The following is a 20,116-nucleotide window of genomic DNA, read 5'->3' as shown; positions in this document are numbered from 1 at the left end:
AAGTTCAACCAGGAGAACTACCTGAATCGCCAGAGCATTAGAGCACAATAAAGGAAACAAGTTACAAATCATTAGGCTCAGAGAGTTGAAAAGTAACCCAAGTTGGGCAGCACCTCCAGAGGTCATCCACACCAACCCCTCCCCCCCAAAAAAGCAGGTCCATTTTGACCAGTTTTATGACTCCACCCCTCTTTTTTTTTTTTTTTACACAAGGAAAAGGCAATCAAGCTCATCCTAAGCAGTCTTCAAGTTAATAGATCCAGCTGAGGTGGCTGCTGCTGCAAGGCAACTCACTCCTCCGCTCCCCCTGCATCACTACCCTGCAAGTGAAGCACAAGCCACAGCTTGATTTACCTAGATCTCGATCCAAGATTAACACCTCATGTAAGTTAAAGGGTTTTTTGTGGGGGAACACAAGACAATTTCATAGCAACAGGTTAGGATAAGTTACACACAGTAGAAAAACCAACAGGGAAGCAGGGGTGAGATTTAAAGTACATTTTGCTTCTGACTCCCTTACCTCACTACCCTTTACATCACTTCACACACTAGCTTCTTTATTTACAAAGCCCCTTGTAACCTAGCCTATGACACCAACAAGGGCTGGAAAGGACCTCAGTTATCACACGATTTCCCTTATTCACCCAAGGGACAGTTATCCACAGGATATTTCATGGGACAGCTCTCTGACCTGGAACAGTGGTCCCATTCCTGTCTGTACCTGCAAGCCAGGCAAAGCAATGTTAAGAAAATGGACGACAGAAAATAGCAAGTATTTTCCTTCCAGTGCTTCCTAACTTTCCAGTTATCTTCTTCCTAACTATCCAACCTAACCAGCTGAACTCTTAATCCTCTCCAATTTCACTTTTCCCCTCCAAAATATAGTGCCCCAAACAGTGTACAGCTCCCCAGCTGAAGCTTCACAACACCAAACAGAAAGGAAAGCTTCTTGCCCCATACTACACCCCTCTAGGGTCACTCGCTTTTACTGCAGCCTAACACTGGTGCTTTACAATGAAAGTGAAAAGAGCCAAAGCCTCTCTCCAGCACTGTCAGATAACCCTTATTTTATACTCAACCTTGACTTCTTCTTCACCCATTTGGGACTCTGTACTTGCAAGCATTTGTGGAGTACTGCTACGATTCCTCAGCATAACTTTGCCTTCTAATCTTGTCCTGAAGAGCAGCTGCAACAACGCCACCGCATACTGTATGCCAACATACCACTTAGAAGTATCATCTAGCACAAAAGAAACACGTAAGGACATATTCTCCTCTTTAAATGTCTTCCAACTTGATGGCAAACTACACTGTTGTTCCTCAGACACGCAGAAAAAACAACATCAAAAACCACTCTTGTTCTTATTACGTGTACCCATCGAGAACAATTTTTCTAACAGGAAAGAACTAAGAGTCTATGGGAAAAATCACTAAATTATGTAAAACGTAATGGTCACCTTCCTGTAATCAGTTTTCCAGGTCCTGTCCCTACAATCCCTTTTTGTCTGCTGTTCGCAGGTACTCAAAGTTTCATAGAGAAAGCTGCCAAAGATTTCCGAGATTACTTGAGCTGGAATCAAGAAGTTTGTTTCAGGGGATGTTTACCAGGTCCTGCCAATTTGAATCCAACTAGCTTAAGTATTCCTTAACATGGCTGTGGGTAGGGATCTCTGGAGTGAATGTGCGTACTGACAAAACGTTACTTCAGATGAACCATTAGTGATAAGACATTTTTCCACAAAAACTGTTCTGATGGCATAAACTACATCTCTGTGAGGGATTTTTGGTGGTGTCCAACCTGGTCTTGGGTACTTCCAGGGATGGGGCATCCGCAACTTCTCTGGGCAGCCTGTGCCAGGGCCTCACCACCCTCTGAGTGAAGGATTTCCTCCTAACATCTGATCTAAATCTCCCCTCTTTTAGTTTAAAACCATTCCTCCTTGTCCTGTCACTGTCTGCCCATGTACAAAGACACTCTCCATCCTTTCTATAAGCCCCCTTTAAGTACTGAAAAGCTGCAATGAGCTCACCCCAGAGCCTTCTCTTCTCCAGCCTGCACAGACCCAGCTCTCTCAGCCTTCCTTCAGAGGAGAGGTGCTCCAGCCCTCCAAATAAACATCCCAGATCTGCTAAAACAACTGAACACTTTTGTTCCACGTTCAATTACAACAGTACCTCTTAAAAGCATTTTATCACAAAATTAGTCCTAAATAACTATTGGTTTCCCCTGCCAAACACCAACACATTATTCCCACTGAAAGCATCCCTAAACTTAGAGCCTTGATCCTATCTTTACAAAAATGTGTAATAATGAGCTTGCAGAACATATTTTAAAGGTGATTCTTGATTACAAGATGAAAACTGTCTGCATCTGCCAGCTCACATGACAACTGCCGCATAAGCAGAACGTTCAAACCCAGCATTTAACCCAAGGTCATCTTTAAACCAAGGAAGAAAAAAAAATATATTCTTGCGCAGTGATCACATGCCCAGTTTTAATGAAGAATAAAATTATGAAGTTATTTGTTCAATGCTGAGGTGGTATTTTCAGAGGGCTGAACTGCAGTTGAGGATGCGCCCACTTCTTTAGGCTCCCATAAGGTAGCCACCTGCTTTCTAGTGTCCTACTGTTTGAGGATACATTAGGTCTGCCATCAGAGGAGTTCTTTTGGATGGGCAGGCTTTGATTTTGAGTAACAGCCATCCACCTCAATATTGAAATATTAAGTGTACAGTACAAAATTTACAGTGTGGACAGTTATACGGTGGTTGGTGGGAAGTGGATTGGAGCTGGAACATTCCTATCTTCCTGATGACCAATTACTTTGAGCACTGTATAGCTTTAACTACTTCCATCTCCTATTGGTAACAGGGAGCTATTCCAAGCCGGCAGACTTTATACACCCAAGTTCATCCTGTAGTCTACCGTAAGGTGCTCAGAGAGGGCAGGACATTACATTAACAGCATGCCCTTACCTGGTAGCGTGCTATGAGCGCTACACCACTGGAGTCCAGCCTACTGGGCCAGAGAAACCATTTTGTACACAGAAGACACACAGCAGGGGAAAAAAAAAATCCTCACCATGCAGTGCTTCTGCAGCAAGAAGGTAGGATTTAAATATACCTATTGTTTCCTCTGATATTTATGACTCCCGTAATCCTACATTAGAGGAAAGCATACAGAACTCACCTGACTTTGAGCCCAGATACATTTTGTCAGTAAACACCTCCTCCAGCAGTGTTTCTAAGCTTTAAGGGTTTTTTTTATATATACAAAGTATTCACACAATTGCAGTTTTGGTGGGTTTTGCTGCAATTTAGGTGTCTGGCTACCTTCTGCATCGTTTTGTTCTAAAGGATGCACCAGGAAACAGTTCTGTAGTGACGATACACCATCATTTTCTAGCAAAGTGTAACTTAAACCACCACCGAATGCCAGCCTGATTTCCTACCACATCTCATTGAACAGATTTTCAAGCCACAAAATTCTCCCTTTATTTCAGAACCAATCATTCACATGCAATTAACTTGTTTTTCTTCGTTTTGAACAGTGTTGCATCTTTTAATTAATTTAATAGACAAAACCAAAGATGAGAAATAATCAAAGCCATCTGATCTGAGGTTTTCCTACTTCAATACTTGTCTCATTTCACAGCCTCGAAAGCCTGATTCGCTCCAGCAGAGTCGTTTGGGATCTCTCTCATTCTCCTCCCATTCTTAAAACAGACTTTGGAAATTGGATTTCCTTCTAAACGGAGTCTAATTCAGAATATCCCATTTCACCTACATGCCTTTGAGACAAAAAGAAACACACATCTGAGTGAAAGGAGCCATGCCCTGCGTTGGCCTGCCTCCATCAGTGCTGAAGCTGCAGATTGAGATGCACAGATCCACCTCCCGACAGCAGAAAGGTTCAGCCTCACCGTGACCTTTCTCTACATCAAAATTTCCCTGTTTCTGGGAAGCACTCATCCACAGCACATGCTCCCAGACCGGGTGATGCCTGCAGAACACCAAGTAGTAGCATACTGATGTCCTCAGCAAAGCGGTAATTACACAGCCAAGTAAATTCAGTGTAATTAAAGCTGTGCATTGTAATTGTACAAATATTTCAGTGCACGATAGGATGTCTTTCTTGGCAGCTGTCATCCTCTACAGAGTCCCCAACAGTAAAGAAAGGGTTGTCCAGTTAATTACTAGGGGGAAAAAGCAACAAAGCAAACCTCAGACACGATTTTGTGCAAACACGTCTGCTGCTGTCAAGAGTTCATACTAGTTTGTTGCACTAAATAAGCTGGACTGCCAGGAGACTCCGATGGTGCAGCACCATCTACATGTATTTAGGGCCTTTTTTCCCTGCAGAATATCAGTTAAATGATGCTCTTAACCACTATTACTGAAACAACAAGAGAGAAATGAACATAATCCATACCAGTGGTCTGTATGTGCTACCAAATCAAGCTCCAGAGCTCAGGAGCAATTTTTCCATGTCTTTAAGGAACTTTATCAAGGATTGCATCAATGAAGACCACACACTTCTGAAAACCTACCGAGGAAAGACACTGCAGCAGTGCTGTTCAACGTGACAAGCGTTAGGAAGAACACACAGAAGCGTTCTATACACGAAGAGCAATACTCTTTATGTACCAACCTCACAGTTGAACACGCTCTCTGCTGTAGAAATGCCAAAATGGTTTTTGGTAATTTGGGTTCATTTGAACATTGGAAGCACCAGCAGCTGAAAACTTACTGAGCCACCACAAACTTACCGAAGTGGGTGCATTTTCTGTAAGAAACAAAAACAAGTCAAAGCTATTTAGAAATATTCTTATTAGTCCTGCTTATTACAAGACCGTGCTACACGTTTTTCCTTATAAATAGCACGACTCTTGGAGCAGAACTGCTGAGATGTTCGGCTTCAGCCCAGACTCTCACTATGAATAAACTTCACACACGTCGTGCCACCCTCCAGATATGCTCCTTTTCCTATTTTAGGTGCAAAGTCTGTATATCCTACTTTTCTATCGCTCTCACAAAGTACCTACGGCATGCCTCCATGGTGCCCAGCTCACTGGCTTAGCTGTTGAAACAGACCTTACCTTAAGGGGTCTCGATGAAATACACAGCTCCAAGTTAAGCACCCCGCAGTGGCTCCTCATTAATAGTTTGTAAAAAAAAAAAAAAAAAAGGACAGAAGCATCTCCTCAAATGCACTCTATTTTTCTAATGGATATTTGATTAACAGAACTCAGTTGATGACTGAGGAGGAAAGCAATTTAAATTATTTGCCAATCACATAATCCTTTTTCCTAAAGGAAAAGTTCTGACAGCTGATTTCATGTGAACATGCAAAGCTGCTAATAATCAAACTTCAAATATTTGTCCTTCAATGAAAACCAAACACCGAGCTTCAATTTGCTGATGACAAAGCTGGGGGGAGTGGCTGACCTACCAGAGGGACACGCTGATCCAGAGGAACCTCATCGGGTTGGCAGGAACCTTGTGAGGTTCATCAAGAAGTGCAGGGTCTTGCCCCTGGGGAGGAACAGCCCCAGGCCCTCAGGACATGCTGGGGGCCACCCAGCTGGGCAGCAGCTCTCAGAAAAGGGCCCTGGTGGGCACTGGGCTGAACGTGAGCCAGCAATGGGCCCTTGCTGCCAAAAAGGCCACGGGAGGTTCTGTCTGGACCTCAGGAAGCACTTCTGTGCTAGGTGGGTGATGGAGCGTGACTGTGAGGTGGCACAGAGAGGCTGTGGGGTCTCCTCCTTGAAGAGAGGATCCTCAGGACCTCCAAAACCCATCTGGATGCAGTGCTGGGCAGCCTGCTCTGGGTGTCCCTACTCGAGCAGGAGCTGGACCAGGTGGACAGAGAAGAAAAATAGTGAAGAAAACTAGTTGGCTTTGTAACAAAGCATGGGGACCAAGAGGATAGCATGAAGCCTGAAATGACTTCTAGACATGAAATTAAGGAATAGTTTACCTTCCTTCTATTCCTTGTTCTTTCCCCTCAGTCTCACAAGTGATTTCTTCATGTGAAAGGCCATCTACATACCAGCCCTGTATGTATGCCTTCTGTCTACACTCCTAAGAGGGACTAATCTTCAGTATTGCCATCAGGAATAGGATAAAAATACTTAAAACATGAAGCTGCTCCTTGCACGTCAAGGTATTTGGTGACTTGTGCTACATTCTAGCAATATTGGTTAAAAGAAGTCTCTACTATCCAAATTACCCATTTCTTTTTTAAGCAGCTAATATTCAAGACATTCAGATCCAGAGGAGTTCTTGCAGCCATTTTAACACAAGCTCCAGCAATTCTACAGCACGTTTCACACTTTGCACATAAAGGAGGTGAACTCATTAAATGAGATTTACCATTGACAGCCACTTTCATACCTTTATTCTTGGGCAGTGCATGATCAGTTTTTGACATGAATTGTTAAACTGAATGGAGTACGGCAGTTTAAAAGAAAAAAGTCACCTCTCTCCCCATCAACGCACATGTATCTTCATAAAACTGTTTCAAATGAAACTCATGTACTCTAAGTGCCCATCTCTCCTCTGAAGAGAGGCAGTCAAGCAAAGGAGCAGATAAAATCCTTCAGTCTTTTAATAGAAATGTTGGAAATGCCTGCCTAATTTAGCTTTTACTTCCTTCAATTTAGACTAACATCTCCCACGAGGTATGTGGAGCTCCCTGAGCAAACAAAACTCATTTTGGCTCATCCCAGCACAGCTTCAATGCACATTTAAATAGCACCATTCTACAAGGATGCAACAGCTAAAAGATCAAAACCATCCTTTAAAGCCCATGCCAAAGCTCTTCAGAGTAAAATCACAATATATTTTGTGATATAGGTCAGGGTGGAGCAAAAATAGTTTCAATTGAGACCACAGAATAAAAGTGAAATTGTGTTTTTCTAGCAGTGTACACTAAGCTGTACCGATTTCAATAGATAAAGCAAGGGTCCATACAAACGGGAGCCCTGTTACACTAGCAGTGTTATATTTGGGCTCCATAAAACCAGACCAGTTCTGCCTTTATCCCCGAATTTCAGAGATCTTTCATGAGCACTTTATTAATGATCGTGTGGTTATCGAGTTTCACAGAGTTTCAGAGCAAACCTGGAGCTCCAAACCCTCTAAGCTTGAAACCAGAGCAGTAACGGAAGTTGTAAAGTGAAAGAATTCCTCTGGATCCCACAGCTTCCAGACGGGAATTTCTGTATTTACCATGCACAGAGACGAGTCCGGGTCACAAACAGCCTCTAAGATAAACTAAAGCCAAGAGCAGAAGTAAATACCATCTGCCTTTTGGTCCTCAGTAAAGGAAAGATGACTTCAGACGTCCTATCTTTAAAACAGAGCTGTTTTCTGAAGAAAAGCTCTAATAACGAAATAGCTGGTTAGTTATTTCATCTGCTTCAAAGTAAGAGTCACACTTTGGTTAGAACCTCAGAGGACTAAAAGGACATGGGGCCATAGTGAAACTAGGTGTTATAGTGCCTTGTGTGTGCCCTGCTACATACCAAGAGGCTGAACACATTCCTATCTACAAAGGCTCCTCATTAACAGTTTTTTTTTTTTTTTTATAAAAAGGACAAAAGCACCTCCTCAAACGCATTCCTTTTTACTTACAGATAATGACATCTGAAGAAAGTCTCCTTGTAAAATAGCAGAGTGTAAACAAAAAGTAAAAAAAGCAACAAAACAGAAGAATCAACCCCTAAGAAATGTAAGCTTCAAGTTCATAACAACGCCATTCCCAGCATCCCAAGTTCAATTAACCACGCTGTTCCCTGGCATCTGAGCACAAACACAAAGGCTTCTCTGGATTTCCATCTGCTTACATGCCAAATTAAGCACTGAAACAAACTGCACATATTCCATATTTTTAATGCAAAGTAATCTGCTAGGAAACTGCGTTAGCTTTAATTACGTTTGATAGGCTTAATGACGGTGCTGTTTGTGGCAAAGCATTTTGACAGATCGGATCTGGAAGGAAGTTTCAGCTAGTTCCCTATTAACCATCCAGAACTTGAAAAAAAAGCCTGTGTTCAGCCATCATTTTTCCACAAAGCCCAACACAGTGTGCTAGTCCTGTGCTTCCAACAGCTTACAGCTGGCAGTTGTGCATCTTGAGCTTTTCCATCAGACAGCTAATCAAAAGCAGCAGCTTACGACGCGTTTCATAGCCTCGTTAGAAACAACTACAGCCCAGTCATGCAAAAGTGCTCATATTTGGTTTCCATCGACTTTTCTTTCATTCCTATGATTAAAATCCTCCTCACATACTTTTGATGCTCTAGATTTCATTCTGCAATGTTGTACAGTGACGCTCCTGGCTGAAATGCAAGCACTCTGGGGAGAAATAGCTCCTAGTGAGTTTAACAGAGACTAGTGATATAGTAGACACAATTTTATTGAAGGTTAATAAATTCAGATACAGTAATTTGAATAAAAACAGATAAGTAGAACATATCTGTGTCAATGAAAGCAAGGCAACATGGAGTGTTACCCTAAGGAGTAATTCAAAATTAAAAACATACCTATGGATTCCAGAACATGTCTAAACAGTAAACAAACTTTCCTTGTCAAGAGAAAAAGAGAACACAAAGATATTGTTCAGAAAGGCATTTTTTCCTGACTGCAACTATTATGATTTGAGCAGTGCTACTTCTAGTTCATGAGTAAACATTAACTGCAGGTAAAATAGCCCAAAGCATGCAAACTGACATCATCACTATTATGTGAATATTAAATGTAAATATTCCTTGTAAGACAGAAGAAAAGGGCAAGGCATTTCATGAGGAAGCTAGACTGAATTAGGTTGAATTTCTCTATGTAAAGAAAAGAATTGCTTAGAGATCTACAGATCTATTCTCAGTATGGTGGCTTACCCACCACAATAGTTTAAACAACTTTTAACATTTTACATCAAAAATGAGGTCAGGTCAGGAATACAGAGAGTTGTGGATCAGAGAAATTCATAAAGTTTGAAATAGGTTGCAGTGATGGCTGCAATTATTACAGCAGTACAGTAGGGGGAGGAGGGGATGGGGATTTAAAAAAAAAAAAATCGAATTCAACTCAAGTGTGACCCAATTTCCAATGAAACATCAACCCATTTGTCATCAGGAGAGGAGATATCAGCCAAATAAGCCACGTCCAACTGCAGGCAAATTTAGGTGAAATGCTGAGGAGATTTCTGAACATAAGCATTATGGGAAGGGAAGCACTCTATAAAACAAAACTAAACCCAAAATATGCAACTGCAAAGCAAGAGATGGGTACAGAAACTCTCATATTCCCTTCCAGCTGTTCGTTATCCGTACCAGAAGAACCCAAATACAGCCAAAAGCAAAGCAAGTCACAAGCAGCCCTTAAGAAAGCCAAATAGCATGAAAGCACCTTTTCCTCCTGTATGGCTACAATGCTACTCCACCTCCTGATATGGCAGCTGCTACCAAAACCATTAAATTATGGTTATCTATGAGAGGATTTGCTGCCAGATTAAAGGTACAGACAATCTATAGCACTTTGCATTTGTATGGCCTCACCCCAGTGGCCTGCATGAGGGGAGCGGAGGGACAGGCACTGAGCTCTGCTCTCTGGGGACAGCAACAGGACCCAAGGGAACGGCATGGAGCTGGGATGGGGAGGGTCAGGCTGGGGGTTAGGGAAAGGTTCTGCACCCAGGGGTGGTCGGGCACTGGGACAGGCTGCCCAGGGCAGTGGTCACAGCACTGAGCTGCTGGAGTTCAAGGAGCCTATGGACAATGCTCTCAGACACAGGGTCTGATTTTTGGGTGGTCCTGTGCAGAGCCAGGAGTTGGACTCAGTGATCTCTGTAGGTCCCTTACAGCTTGGGACAGTCTATGATTCTAACAAATCTTTAAAAACATGTTTGCTTCCACTGGTAACCCAAGTTTAGCTTAAAACTTGGTATTTTGTCCATATGGGGTCCTGAAAACCAGTTAACTACTGTAACTGTGGGAAGTTACACATCTAACTTGCTGGTATTCTGGTGCACGTCATTCTTTTGGTTTGGGTTTTTGATCGAAACTAATTGAGAAATGATATGAATGTCATTACCACCCATTTCAAATGGGTAAAATACAGTTTTGGAAGATATTAACATGGAAAAAAAATATGTTACATGTTTACTAGGAAACCGTTAACGGAATTCACAGTTCATGGTTTAAATATATTAGCTATTATACTCAAAGGTTGCAAACAATAGGAATGGGTTTTGATGTAATAGTACCAAGTTGGCAACTAAAACAGCTGAGCTACGTGCCACTGCAAGTACCATATTTAGAGTAAATATGCGCAATAGCAGAGCACAGTTTCAACCAGTACAAACTTATCACTTCCTACATAAGCAAAGGAATTGCTGCTTCTAGAATGACACCGCTGCTACAGCATGCAGCCTTGGGACCTGAAGGACTGCTTGCTTGGGGGAAGTAATAAAGAATATTAACTGAGGATTTCAAAAGTGTGTTTTCAGGAACATGAGTGGAAAGAAAAAAATAAGAGCTTGATGTGGAGAGCTCTTCCTCAGGAAACTAATACAGATGTCAAAGAAATCGCAGAGAAGGGCTCAGAATTAGAATAAAACTCACCTTTGTCTATTTATACACAGCATATACAAACATATTGCATGACACGAATTAAAATAAAACCAGAGGATCCCTCCTGGTGCCACTACTATTCCCTCCAGTATGTTTACTTGTGCCTCATGCTGAGGCTCCACGTTCATTTTTTGGTGTAGATCTCATTGTTTTACACCTTCTGTTTTGGGGCAGAACTAAAAACAAACAAAAAACACCACTAATTTACTCATGTATAACATTGCAAATGATCCAGATAAGCATTACTTTAATAAAGCTCCTTTAGAAAAATAGCATAGGGATGTTTAGTCAACCTGAAAATCCAGCACATTTGTAAAGTCCTTATGAAACGCTTAACTTAATGAAGTTCTTTTCAGACACTTAAATACAGCTTAGTTCCCCGATTTCTCAAATCTCAATACCCGATTTGTGACATATTACTCATAACTTGGATTTGCCACTCATAGCTGTGAGAGTAGCTCAAGTTAACACTGAATTTACTAGCATTATTTTGAGGTTTACAAACTGCCAGCCAATTATTAAAGCTCTATGTGAAGCTATATTTACTGAGTTTAAGACTACATCAGTTATTAAAATTCTATGTTGTTGTGCCTGATCAGAAGCATATTTCATAATGGACATAACTTCTGGAAGGGCAAAAAAAATATTAAAGCAACATTTTTTAAATCAACATCAATTTCTTCCCTTTCTGCTTGGTTGTTTCTTGTTCATTTCTACTCCAGCACAGACCTAATCAGCAACACGATCTCTCTCTTACCTAAACCTTTACAGGATAACATTCAGCTCCAAATTACACTTACTTTTAAGGCTAAGACTTCACCCAGCAGGAAACCTGAAAGGTTAAGCTCACATACTGATGGATGTAAGAGCAGGGTTTTGACAAAACGAGGTTTTATCAAAGAACTTCTGTAAAGTTGCCACTGCTGCAGCATAAGAGTTTGCTAAGATACTCAGAAGCAAAATCACTTACTTCAGATTATTGCTTTAAACTTGTATTATGAACTACTTGAAAATCTTTAATCACATCCCACTACAGGGCTTCAAGCCTGTATGAAGGAGTCATTTACAATACTCACTTGATTTCTTCTAAAATGCTTTAGGAACTGCAAGGTTTACCGAGGTTTAAGGGCGCGCATATCTGATCAGCAGTAACTGGGCTATGTTTGAAAAAGTAATTGATGTTTGAGTATGAAAGAGTGAAAAGACTTTAAAGATACCGAGAAGCTTAAACGTAAGAGGGCCGTTAAAAAATACTGAGCATTCAAATACAAACCATCTCTCTACTTCAGAAAATAGGTGAGTTTGTCAGGGAGGGCAAGATGTCAGGAACATTTTAAAAGTGAATTTTCCCAGCATTCTACCAGCATCATCTGCTACTGTAGTTTAGTATTCCTATATTTCACATAAAACAGTGTACACAAAGATTTAAATAAAGAAAGCTTTAAGCCCTGGGTTGGATAAGTCATCTCTTTTGTATTATCATGCAAAAAGAGTGTTACTTTGTCAACTTTTTGTCACCAAGAACAGCTTCAGACTTCCACATCCAGAGACTGAAAGCTGATCTTCAAATTACAAACGAAAGACTGAAATAGATCATTAGATCACAGTCTGAACGGCAGAAGAATGTCTTTCTTGAGCACATCGCTTTTAGAAGATGCAAGAGACAACCGCACCATCAAAAATCGTAGCAAGAGCTATAGCCAGAGTTAGGTGACACCTGAATAACCACTGCCAACGCAGAGCAGTGGCAGCATGAAGATTCCCTGTAAGCTGATTGCAGGTGTCCTACAGCTTCTCCTTCTTAGTCCCTGCCTCTTACTTCATCTGAAGTAGAATACCGCTTCGGGCTAAGTAAAATAAAACAACAGCTGCAGAACTAAATGGCTATTCTTTCTGCAAATGAGCAGCTGTGGTAGAAAATCGGCCCTCTGGCAGTCTAGAGGAGTATGATAGCTCTCATACGCTACTAAAAGGCATAAATATTGCAAAGGAATTCTAGTAAAAAGTTCGGAAAAGTTGGCCAGGGAAGTAATGCTAAAGGGATCATAGAGGAACTTAGAGAAAAACAAATACTTCAAAAGAAAGTTGTAATAATGTAATTATCTGCATTTGACATAATTACGGTTACACAGAGCAGTTCTAAGCAAAAATAACCATGGACTGCCTCCAGAAATTTAAGTCAGAAAATGGGAGGCAAAGCCATGAGAAACTTCAGGTAATCCTGGCAAAAATAAATAAAATGGATTTGGTAAACTTATACAATGCCATAAAGGGAACATGGATACCTATCTCCACTAGAAAATGCAGCAGTATTTGGAGACCCCCAGGAGTTAAGTCAGGGCACCACTGAAATAGCCCAGTTAAGTTTCACTATTCAAAGGCTAATGAGCACTTAAAACAGTGATTTTCCCAGCTTTACCACAAATCTGTGGAGATAGAGGAAAAAGCAGTGATTTCACTCTACAAGATCCCCTCTGCTTACCCTCATTCAAGAGCAGAAGCTGTCCCCAACACAGGTATAATGCAAAACTTTAGATGGACTTGGTTTTTTTTGTTCTTGTAGCAACCTCTAAGCAAAATCCAACCAGCTGACATGAGGGCCTTGGGAAATAAGTTCCAGACAAGCTCAATTAAGTTACTTTCACTCACAAAGCTTCTCACAAACACCTGCACAACACAGAGCAGGGCACTCCTTTACTGCCTTCCTTAAAAATACTGATTTGCTTCCCACTAAGAAGTCAAGGAAGCAGCACTCTGGCATGACTATAGAGAGATTTCCTGTTAAGAATGGATAATTACAGCACTGCAACTTCCTTCCAAGCCATCCAGCCACATTCTCCTTTAAGGAGCGCTACTCCAGTAGCCACAAGCAGACAGGGCTACAACACCGGGCTCGCTCAAAAACCCAGCCCTAACCAGGTTTCACATCAAAGCTGCGGCAACTACACAAACACCTCTGTGCTACCGCGGTATCACAGCCCTACAGGTTTTTACTAAATTGACCCAGTGAAACCTCCTAGTTTGTACCAAATGTGTTATCCTGTGGCTTTCCTAATAATTACACACTGCATGTATGGGCACAACTGCCCCACCAACCTGACAGTAGGATCATAAGAAATCTGGGAACAATTTTTCCAGCACCATTTACATACAGAAAATTTACAGCACTTGTTCTTGGCATCACTGTTCAGCACTGAAGACAACAGACAGCTAGGTATGAAAGAAGTGGCTGTGTAGATCTCCACGTTAAACTCACAAACTAGTTTTGAGCTATCATTGCTCAGAGAGGTGCAAAAACTGGGACAAAGCGCTAGTGAAACTAGGTTTGCTGTTAAACTAATTTCAGGGACTAAGCTTTGAGAGGTTTCAAGACTATGAAACCTGATTGCTATAAAACAAGTAGTCCATGGTTACCAAAGCAGCACCTAGATTACAAAACGGAGAATCCTTACCCCAGTTAGAAGACTGGACCAAACCAGGAGGATATCCACAGCATATATGGCCATAAGATGATCAGTGGTACCATACCATAGCCTAAATCCACTTGTAAATTCAGATTTGATTCTTCCTCCCTCAAATCAAACAAGCAACTAAATCTGTAATTGGACAGGAGGAATGTTCTTTGGAATAGCTTGTCTTTTTTATCATTATGGGCCAAGATTTTTATTTTTATTTTTTTTAAACTGTTCAATTATTGTGGCAGTGATCACTGAGGGAAACACAGAGGCAATAAACAAATACAGAATGGGAGCCATTTAGTTTTGGAACTCCACAGGAGTCGATATAAATAAAAATAGGAATGGTCCTGAGTACAGGTACTTATTTAGTATTTCCCCCAGTCACATGAGTTAGTAGTGCAAGGCTGAGCTTCTTAAACGTGCTCACGATGGCTCAAAGCCTAATAAATGAAGTTTCAGAAACAGACCAGTCAGAGACTTTATAATCTGTTTAAGCAATGCATTACACCACATGAAGAAAAACATGCCGTGACCTCAGAAAATGCTAAGACATAAAAAACTAAGACATAATTCCAGGAGTCTTCAAAAACTCAGCTCATCAACTTGTTTAGGAGACAGCCTTTAACGAAGTTAAGCTTTAACTGCCATTACTGCAATAAGCATTAATTAGAAAAAAAACTTAAGCAGCATGCTGCCTATGGAAAGCTAGTATATTAATTGTTACTCACAATGATAGGTCAGTATTTTGGGTTTATTTAGTGGTAAGGAATTAAACTGTTTATAAAAGGAAAATATGTGCAAATAACAGAGAGGTGGGGCTTGAGTCACAGCTTCTGAAAAAAGCATTCCTTTTTAAGCATATAACCATAAACAGTATGAACAAAGAAAATTTTCAAAATATGGAATTGTGTCATTTCCTGAAGCCAGGACCAGAGACTCCTGACGAACTTATTAAGGGCTGCATGCAAAACCTGACCTATCCAGGAGCTATTTTTATTGTTTGGAAAAAAAGCGACAGCAGCAAAACTAATGAAAAACAAGTTCACATTACTCTGATAAAAGAGTTATCTGAGAAAGAGGCTGAACGGGGACTTTTCCCAGTCAAGAGCAGACAGGGGAAATACAGAAATGGGCATCTCACCCAGCAGCTACCAGATGGCTTTCCAAGGAAGCTCAAAGCATGTCAAGCACCCTTCCACGACAGCATCCTAAATGTCTTGATTAGGATGTCCCCCAGCAACCATGTTCTGAACACCATGGAGTCAACTGGTCAGGCTGATGCTCCTTTTTAAAAGGTTTACATGGTGCAGTCGTTCAGCTGCTCAGTGCCCTGTCATGAATATGTGCTTTTTGTACTATTCCAAGCTAAAGCTGACAAAGGTTTCTCCAGAAAGCCTCGCTTCTGCTGTGCAGAATCTAGCAACACTGTGACTTCATACATCAGCCATATGACAAGGTGCTTCCTCTATCTCAGACTGTTACACAGAGGCCAAGGATCTCCTCAGCCTTCTGCTCCCCTGAACTGGCAAAAAAAAGAAAAAAAAAAAGCCACTCAGTTAACAATCAGTCTCAAGGCAAGAGATGAAATAGAAGAGGGAATCCCAGCAATAAAGTGCTGTAGCTGTTCCACTGATATCCTACAAAATGGATCACGTTCCTCTCAGGTACTCACATCAAGAGTTCCTTTACCCTTCAAGTCAGTCATGTTCTGGTGGAAAAAAAAGAATTAACTACAGTGTCCCAGTGTCCCATCTGGTCTTGTCATTTGGACAGAGCAGGGACTCAGAAGGCACAAATTCAAGACACACGGAGACTCAGCCTTTTCCTCATACACATGGGTGGTAAGGAAGGGCAGAGCATTCATACAAAGGACATGTATATCCACAGGACCCTCTCCAGTATCCTCCCTTATAGGTGGGGGGTGAGGGAGAGTCCTTAAAGGGCCTAGAATAAATAGATGCGATGCAGTCAAGTATATTCAAACCATAGTCCTATGACTACAGATGACTTCCACCTCAGTGGAAGACTCACTAATATGAACTTCAGTTCTCATCATTCTCGTCCCAATCACCTGAATGGCACAGAATTGAGAGGATACCTTTTAAGCCTTCCCACTCTGGAAGCATTTTACTAGAAGCTGTAAAACAGCCTATCCCTGTATGGGATGTTCAGCTCAGGTACTGAAGGTCTGAAGTCCTCTTAGGCCCATCTTCCCCTGAGAAGGAGATGGGCTAGAAAGGATAAGACTAAGAAGAACTGCCTTACAGAGACAGATTAGTCCCTCAAGCACTCATTTCACGTCAAAGAATACAGGGAATGGTTGTAAGAACAGCAGAAAAGCAGGTTTTTTTTTTTCCACTAGCAGACTATTTTGGAAAGAATTAAGATCAGCTATTCCTTCTTGAAACTCCCGCATCTCCTCCACAGAACAGGGGAAGCAGAAGACGAATGAGACCAATTAGCAGGGAAACCACAGCCCATTCCCCGGTCGGTTCTCCAAGGGGTCCGGGGCAAAGCTCGCACTGCCCGGGGTCCTGTGCACGAAAAAAAGCCAACAGGGCCCCTCGATCAGAGTACACACACCCTGAGCAGCCTCTCTCCGGCACTCCATCGCCACGTCCTCGCTCCTAACCCCCCCGGGGCACGTCCTATAGCGAAATACACCGGGCTCCTCCACCCAGCGAGGCTGCCCGTCCCCGTGAGGCCGGGGGAAGGAGGGAGGCAGCCCCACAGCGGTCTCCCCGTGCCCGAGGAGGCCGGGCAGCCCCTCAGCCCCCCCCCCCCCCCAACGGATACTCACAGTCCAGGTGCTTCTTCTTGGGCCCCATCACCTCGTGGGTCGTGGCCTTGCAGACGGTTTTCGAGACGGCCGAGCCGGTCACGCTGTGCTGAGCCGCCGTGATGCGGTCGGTGAGGCTTTGGCCGGACATGGTGGAGGGAACGGGGTGGGGGGGGGGGAGCTGGCGGCGCTGGGACCGAGCGGCGGCTCCGCTGCCTCCCCTCACAGGGGCCGGGCCGGGGGGGAGGGGGGGGGAGAACGGAGCTGCGCCGGGGAGCCCTCACCCCGCCGCTCCGCCCTCAGGGACGGGCCTGTCACCCGAGCACGGAGCCCTCCTCCTCCTCCCTCCTCTTCCTCTTCCTCCTCCTCCTCCCGCCCCCCTCCCCCTGCCGCCTTCCGCCGTGCCCGGGGCCAGGACAAGGGGGGGACGCGGGCCGGGCGCCGCAGCAAAATGGCGGCGGCTCCTCCTCAGGGCCTCAAGGCGGGAGCCGCCCCCGGCACGTGACGCGGCGCCCCGCCCACGTGACACGCCCCCCCCTCCCCTCAGCCCCCCCCTTCTCTCCCCTCACCTCCCGCCCGCCCGCTTCCAAGCGCGGTAACGGGGAGGGGGCGGGGTCACGTGGTACAACCCCCCCCCCTCCTCTGAGGGGACCCCCTTAGCCCCCCCCCTCCCCAATTCCCCCCCTCAGCCCATAGGGACGGCCAAAGACCACCCATTTCTGGGGCACAATCCCCCCCCCAAAACTCTATAGGGACGTCTGTGCCCCCCTTCCCATTCCCATCAGACGTGTGGGCTCGCTTTTGGGCTCCCTTTCCCCATTAGACCTCCCCCACCCCACCTCTTTTAGGGGAGTTTAAAATGTGAGGCGAGTTGCCCAAAATAAAGTTTTCGCCTCCCTCAGCTCGGTAGAAAGTCCTTCGGTGTCACCTTGGGCAATGAAAAATTCAAGAAAAAAAAAAAAAAAAAAAACCTTTCAGCAGCTGCGAGGAGTTGGGAGCTGCCTTCACCTCTCTCCTCGGAGCTACCTGAAAGCCTGCCAAAAAGTTCTCAGATGTACACCACTGCAAATGTTAATAAATAAATAAATAAATAAATAGAATTCTCAAACGCACACCATTTTAATAATTAAATAATGTGGTTTTCAGATCTTTCGTGAGCAACCTCCCCCTGGTTTACTACTCAGCTCATGTTTCTCGGGGCTCTTGGATTTACTCGGTGGCTTGTTGGGGTTTTGTGCAAAGCTGTGTGGTGATTTCCTTCATAAAGTTTGCTACCTGTCCCTTAAGGTGCCTCCTGTAGGCCTAGAACCTATGTGACCCTTATAGACGGGTGGACGATCACAGAATCATTAGGGTTGGAAAAGACCTCCAAGGTCATCTGGTCCAAGCATGCCCCTACTACCAACGCCACCCACTAAGCCATGTCCCTAAGCACCACGTCCAGCAGCTACTCCAGTCATTACCCCGTGCGTTGCCAAATTGCCATCACAGCCACCCAAGTGTCTGCAGCATTCATTACGTGTCCCGACAGGGTGCTCCTCTCCTTCCCAAGCATCCTGCAGCGAATAACACAGCAAAACTACAGGATTCCGGCAGGCAAATGTTCTTCCTCTCCTACAAGTGCCTCCCGATGAGCCTTCTTGGAACTGTCACTGCTCCGTGAAGCCACTGAAGTATTTATGAGGCAACTTAAACAGAAGCAGTATACAAACGATGCTCAGCTCCGTCTGCCTGACAGGGCATATAAGTAGGATTATCTCTTTATAATGCGTAATGAAAATCAGCGTCAGATGAAGGACATCTGGTGAAAGCTGGACCCAAATAATGCCATTGCTGTCTATGTGGAAAGCGTGCTTGCATGCATAGGACTTTCTTCCTTGGTAGTGCCAGGCTCTTTGAAGATACTGTCATGTTTGCATTTGAAGATATTGTCATGTCTGCACTTTTTGGCTCCTTCTGAACTGTTTCTGGAGTCCCAAATACCCATGCTGGGGAAAAAATATCACTGATGTGTATATGACAGCAGACTCTGAGATAAGACTGCTGTAACAAAGCTTCACACAATGAAAATACTAAGAGTGCTATGGGCTATTGATACAGCAGCACATATCGCTGTGAACACATCATCTTTTTGTATTGTTTTCAAATTATATCGTAAATCAGAGATTACAATAATGTTGACGCTGTTTATATTTTTCATGCTAACTTCAGCTAGGACCAGGATTTCAACACCCCCCCTTCAAGAGCTCTGCTTGCTACTTGGGAGAGTTCCATGGAATTGGCCTAAGAAATTTGGGCTCCATCAATTCTTGTCTGATTATGCCCGTTGCTTTCTCCAGGAACAGTGAAACTATCCAAACAGAGGATGCTTGTGACTGTGGGAGTTACTGAGACCAGATTTGGACAAAATATCTCATTCCTAAGGGGACAAAAAGTGACCTCGGTCTTAAAGGTCCAAAACCAAAAATAAATTTAGCCTGACTTACAGCAGCTCTTCGTTTGCACTGAAATCTCACAGTTTAACCCCACTCAGTTAAAAATTCTACTCTTTTTTGTTGTTGTTGTTGTTGTTCTTAAGAAGAAACAAGACACAGAAGTGTTGGGAGGACTTTTTTTTTAATTTGTTTGTTGCTTTTTATTTGCTTGGGAGGCACTTGATACCATTATAGCGAGGAGCTTGAAGCACTGTGTTAGATAATATCTGAGCACCTCCCAAAGATTTGGAAATTGAAATCAAAATACTAATCTCTTTTCCTTTCCAACCTGAAGAAAACAAGTTTGATTAGTTTATAACTCATTTGTTTTTGTTTGTGTGTCTGGGTGTGCTTGAGAATTAAAGAAGAAAGGAGTACACATTTGAAGAGAAACTAATCCAAAGATATGAGTCCTATATTTAGTGAAGTGGCAAACCTAAACAACATTCTTTTCTCTTGTGAAGAGGTCTTCCAGCGTCTGCATCCAGCTCCTGCGAAAATGCTGCATCTTGCATTCACAAGCTCCCCAAAGTGTCAGTAATTCACTGGCATCCAGCTACCCTGAAAGGACGGGCAAGCTGACAGGGCTGTTTCTCCCAGTGTGTACTGTGCAGTGCTGAAACTCTTGCCTCAGTGTGACCTCTGTAATTTATTATGTATATCACTTTCTTGCAACAGTGTCGTTTCTGCTCTGTGTGGTGCCTGCCACGCTGTAATGTCTGCAGTCCAACTGCGTGCTTTAATGCTCACAGAGCTGCTGGCATCCACGCT

At 43.3% G+C, this 20,116-nt stretch overlaps 1 protein-coding gene across 5 annotated transcripts in view; it reads right to left on the bottom strand.

Annotated features, from left to right (window-relative positions):
* PICALM (phosphatidylinositol binding clathrin assembly protein) overlaps nt 1-17,134 on the bottom strand; it is a 63,150-nt gene extending 46,016 nt beyond the window's left edge. For 2 of the 5 annotated variants that reach the window (XM_084531885.1, XM_084531886.1), the window contains exon 1: nt 16,893-17,126. In XM_084531885.1, the coding sequence (XP_084388011.1) occupies nt 16,893-17,022 (130 nt within the window). In that variant the 5' untranslated portion in view covers nt 17,023-17,126. Of the gene's footprint in view, nt 1-16,892 lie in introns of all 5 variants that reach the window. The other 3 variants (XM_084531887.1, XM_084531888.1, XM_084531889.1) reach the window with 2 other exon arrangements.
* Between the last annotated feature and the right edge of the window lie 2,982 nt (nt 17,135-20,116).

The sequence above is a fragment of the Aythya ferina genome (assembly GCF_964211825.1).
Source record: "Aythya ferina genome assembly, chromosome: 1".
NCBI lineage: Eukaryota > Metazoa > Chordata > Aves > Anseriformes > Anatidae > Aythya > Aythya ferina.
Note: the sequence above shows the minus strand (reverse complement) of the source record. Positions and strands in the feature narration are given on the sequence as shown.